This window comes from Plectropomus leopardus, unplaced genomic scaffold (assembly GCF_008729295.1).
Source record: "Plectropomus leopardus isolate mb unplaced genomic scaffold, YSFRI_Pleo_2.0 unplaced_scaffold989, whole genome shotgun sequence".
Taxonomy (NCBI): domain Eukaryota; kingdom Metazoa; phylum Chordata; class Actinopteri; order Perciformes; family Serranidae; genus Plectropomus; species Plectropomus leopardus.
Window position 1 is genome coordinate 1 of NW_024704620.1, and position 2,727 is coordinate 2,727.

At 41.8% G+C, this 2,727-nt stretch overlaps 1 protein-coding gene across 1 annotated transcript; it reads right to left on the reverse strand.

Annotated features, from left to right (window-relative positions):
- Window positions 1–675: 675 nt before the first annotated feature.
- Window positions 676–1,903, reverse strand: LOC121940925 (plexin A3-like; the record flags this gene model as incomplete). Its single annotated transcript, XM_042483599.1, has 2 exons — window positions 676–840; window positions 1,356–1,903. Coding segments are annotated over 2 exons (713 nt in total), but the record flags the coding sequence as incomplete, so codon positions are not given.
- Between the last annotated feature and the right edge of the window lie 824 nt (window positions 1,904–2,727).

Below are 2,727 nucleotides of genomic sequence, written 5' to 3' on the forward strand. Positions count from 1 at the left end.
GCAGGCCATTACTGCCATGAATAAGAACATCATCTACCCCCCTCGACCTCATATAACCCCGCTGCAGACGCACAGACAGAGAGAGAAATCTTTGTGTTTGTTGTTTGTTTGTTTGGGTTTTTTTTGGTCGTATTTTTCATTCATTATTGATAAATTTCACAACATGTATCAGTGGTTTGTAATAATTTAGCTCCAGCTCTGTTCTGTGTGTTTGCATGGAAACTAGAGTCCATGATATGATCAAGTTTTTATGTTTTTTTTATTTTGGTCTTTCTTATGTAGATGTCTTTTATTCGTTTTAAGGACAGAAGTTTGTTTTGAACATGCGTCATTGTTGTGTGTATTTCCTTGCGTATCTTAGTCTATTCCATCTTATGATCTTTTTTTGACTTTTGTAAATTGTCACTGAGTAACTTGAAAAGAACTTTATAAATAAAATCTATTATTATTATTGTTATTATTATTACTCTAATTACATCATTATTATTATTATTACTATTATTATATCGTTTTCCCTCCAAAAACAAATATACACAGCAAAAGAAGGGGTGGCGTTTTGAAAAGATTACACTCAGGGACCCGATTTCGTAAGTTTGCATATTCAGGCCTCCCAAAACATTGTTGTCATGTGAACGTTGACCGGTCTGTGTTTACTTTGCTGGTGGTGAAACTCACCGTGTGGATGCAGTGCAGCTCCTTGTTGAGTAACCACGGTAACGAGAGCCTACCCTCGCCGCGGTAACAGGAACGGATCCTCTCCCTCATGGCCAGGTTGATGTCGTGGAGGGTGAACAGACAGAGGACGGTCTCTCTGGGAGGGTTGGAGCGATTCTTCTGACCCTGAAAATCACAAAATAACAAAACACACCAGTTCAGATCCCTGAGGGACGCCACACTGCAGCCAACAGAGGGAACACAAGAGAGATGAGCCAGGGAGTGAGAATAACAAAAGTAAACTGGAAAGAGAAAAAAGAGAGTTAGGGATGAAAAATAAATATTTAAATAGATAACTACAGAAAGAAAGCAGATAGAAAAAAGAAATAAACAAAAAGCCTGCAGAAGAATCAACAAAAGGGAGAAAGTAGGATACAGAAAACAGAAAGAAAATAAAAAACAAAACAGACCAAAAACTAGAAAAAAAAAAAATTAAAATACAAAAAAAAATAAGTAAAAAAAAAAAAAAAAAGAAATACAAAACAATGTGCAATGAAAAAAAAAAGAAATACAGGATGAAAGACACCAAAATAGACAGTAACAAAAAAAAAGCATGAAAAGACAAAAAAGGGAAAAAGTAAAGAAAGAAAAACAAATGACAGTCCAGATGTGAAACAGCCAGTCAGGACAGAGTGAGTCACCTGTGAGAAGACGACGAAGAGGACATCGTCGTCCTCCGACAGGCCGAGCGCCTGCGCCAGGCGCCGCCCCGGTTTCTGCTTGTAGGCGGCCTGGACCAGCCGGTACTCCACGCCGTCTTTGGTGCAGCCGAGAGGAAACTCGACGTACGAGTAGAACTCGGTGTCATTGGAACACATCCGGACGATTTTGGAGGTGAAGAACTTTTCTCCGCCGGCGTCCATCTGCGTCAGCTGCGTGTCCAGCTGCAGCGTCAGGAAGTAGACGTAGGTGCGGCTGGAGAAGCCGTACACGTAGTAGATGTCGAAGGCCGGGTAGAGGGACAATGTGTCGGACGGGATCTTGATCTGCGAGGACACAAACTCGTCCTGGTAGACCAGAGAGAACATGTTGACGCTCTCTTCGTCCGCCACCAGCTTCCTGCTGGACAGCGTCGGGAAATATTCCGACTTCCCGTCGATGGCGGCGCCGATGAAGAGGCGGCTGCCGCCCTTCACCGGCTTCTTCCTCTTTGGGTCAGCCGTCCAGTCGTCCTCGCCAACAACCACACCTGGAGAGGAAGAGGAACATCTGTTTACTTCCGGTCTACAGGTCTGCGTTTTGGCCAAATACATGTTTTGTGAGGTCACAGTGACTCAATTAACCACCAAAAAGGCCAAGAGAATGAGACGGATGCAAGGTCACAGTGACCTTGACTTTTGACCACCAAATTCTGGTCAGGTCATTGTTCGGTCTAAGTGAACGTTTGTGCCGAATTTAAAGAAAGCCCCTCAAAGCGTTCTGGAGATGTTTCTTTCCCGAGAGTGGGACGAACAAGCCAAAAGCATAATGCGTCCGGCCTCAGTTATCACCGACGTGTATAAAAAAAGTAATGAATTAAATAATCTATTGGTATTGTCATTTTTTAACCCTTTGAAACCTGGAGCGGCATCTCTTTTCTTGGGCTACTTTCAGATGCCTTTCACTCGTATTTCACCCTTTTAAACCGGAGCAAAAGGAAATAAGCAACCTGGTAAGAAATTTTCCACAAAATGCAAGAAATTTGTTGATATAAATATTTATAACATTTTCATATTTTTTAGTAATATTTTTAAGCCTTTTTTCCCTATGTCTTGTTTGCATTGTGTGGTTTTTACTGTCTTTACTTTTTCATTTATTGATTTATTACTTCAAAGGGTTAAAGACACCCAGCTGTAATTGTTACTGGTCCTGCTGGTGCCACACAGACGCTGTGCTGTAAGATCCAGTTCTCCCCTTCAGAACCATTTCAGAACTTACAATCACGACATAAAGTCTGAAAGTAAGTGACGTGATCAGAGAAATCATCAGCAGAACGTACTGCAAACAGTGTGTGTGTGTGTGTGTGTGTGTGTG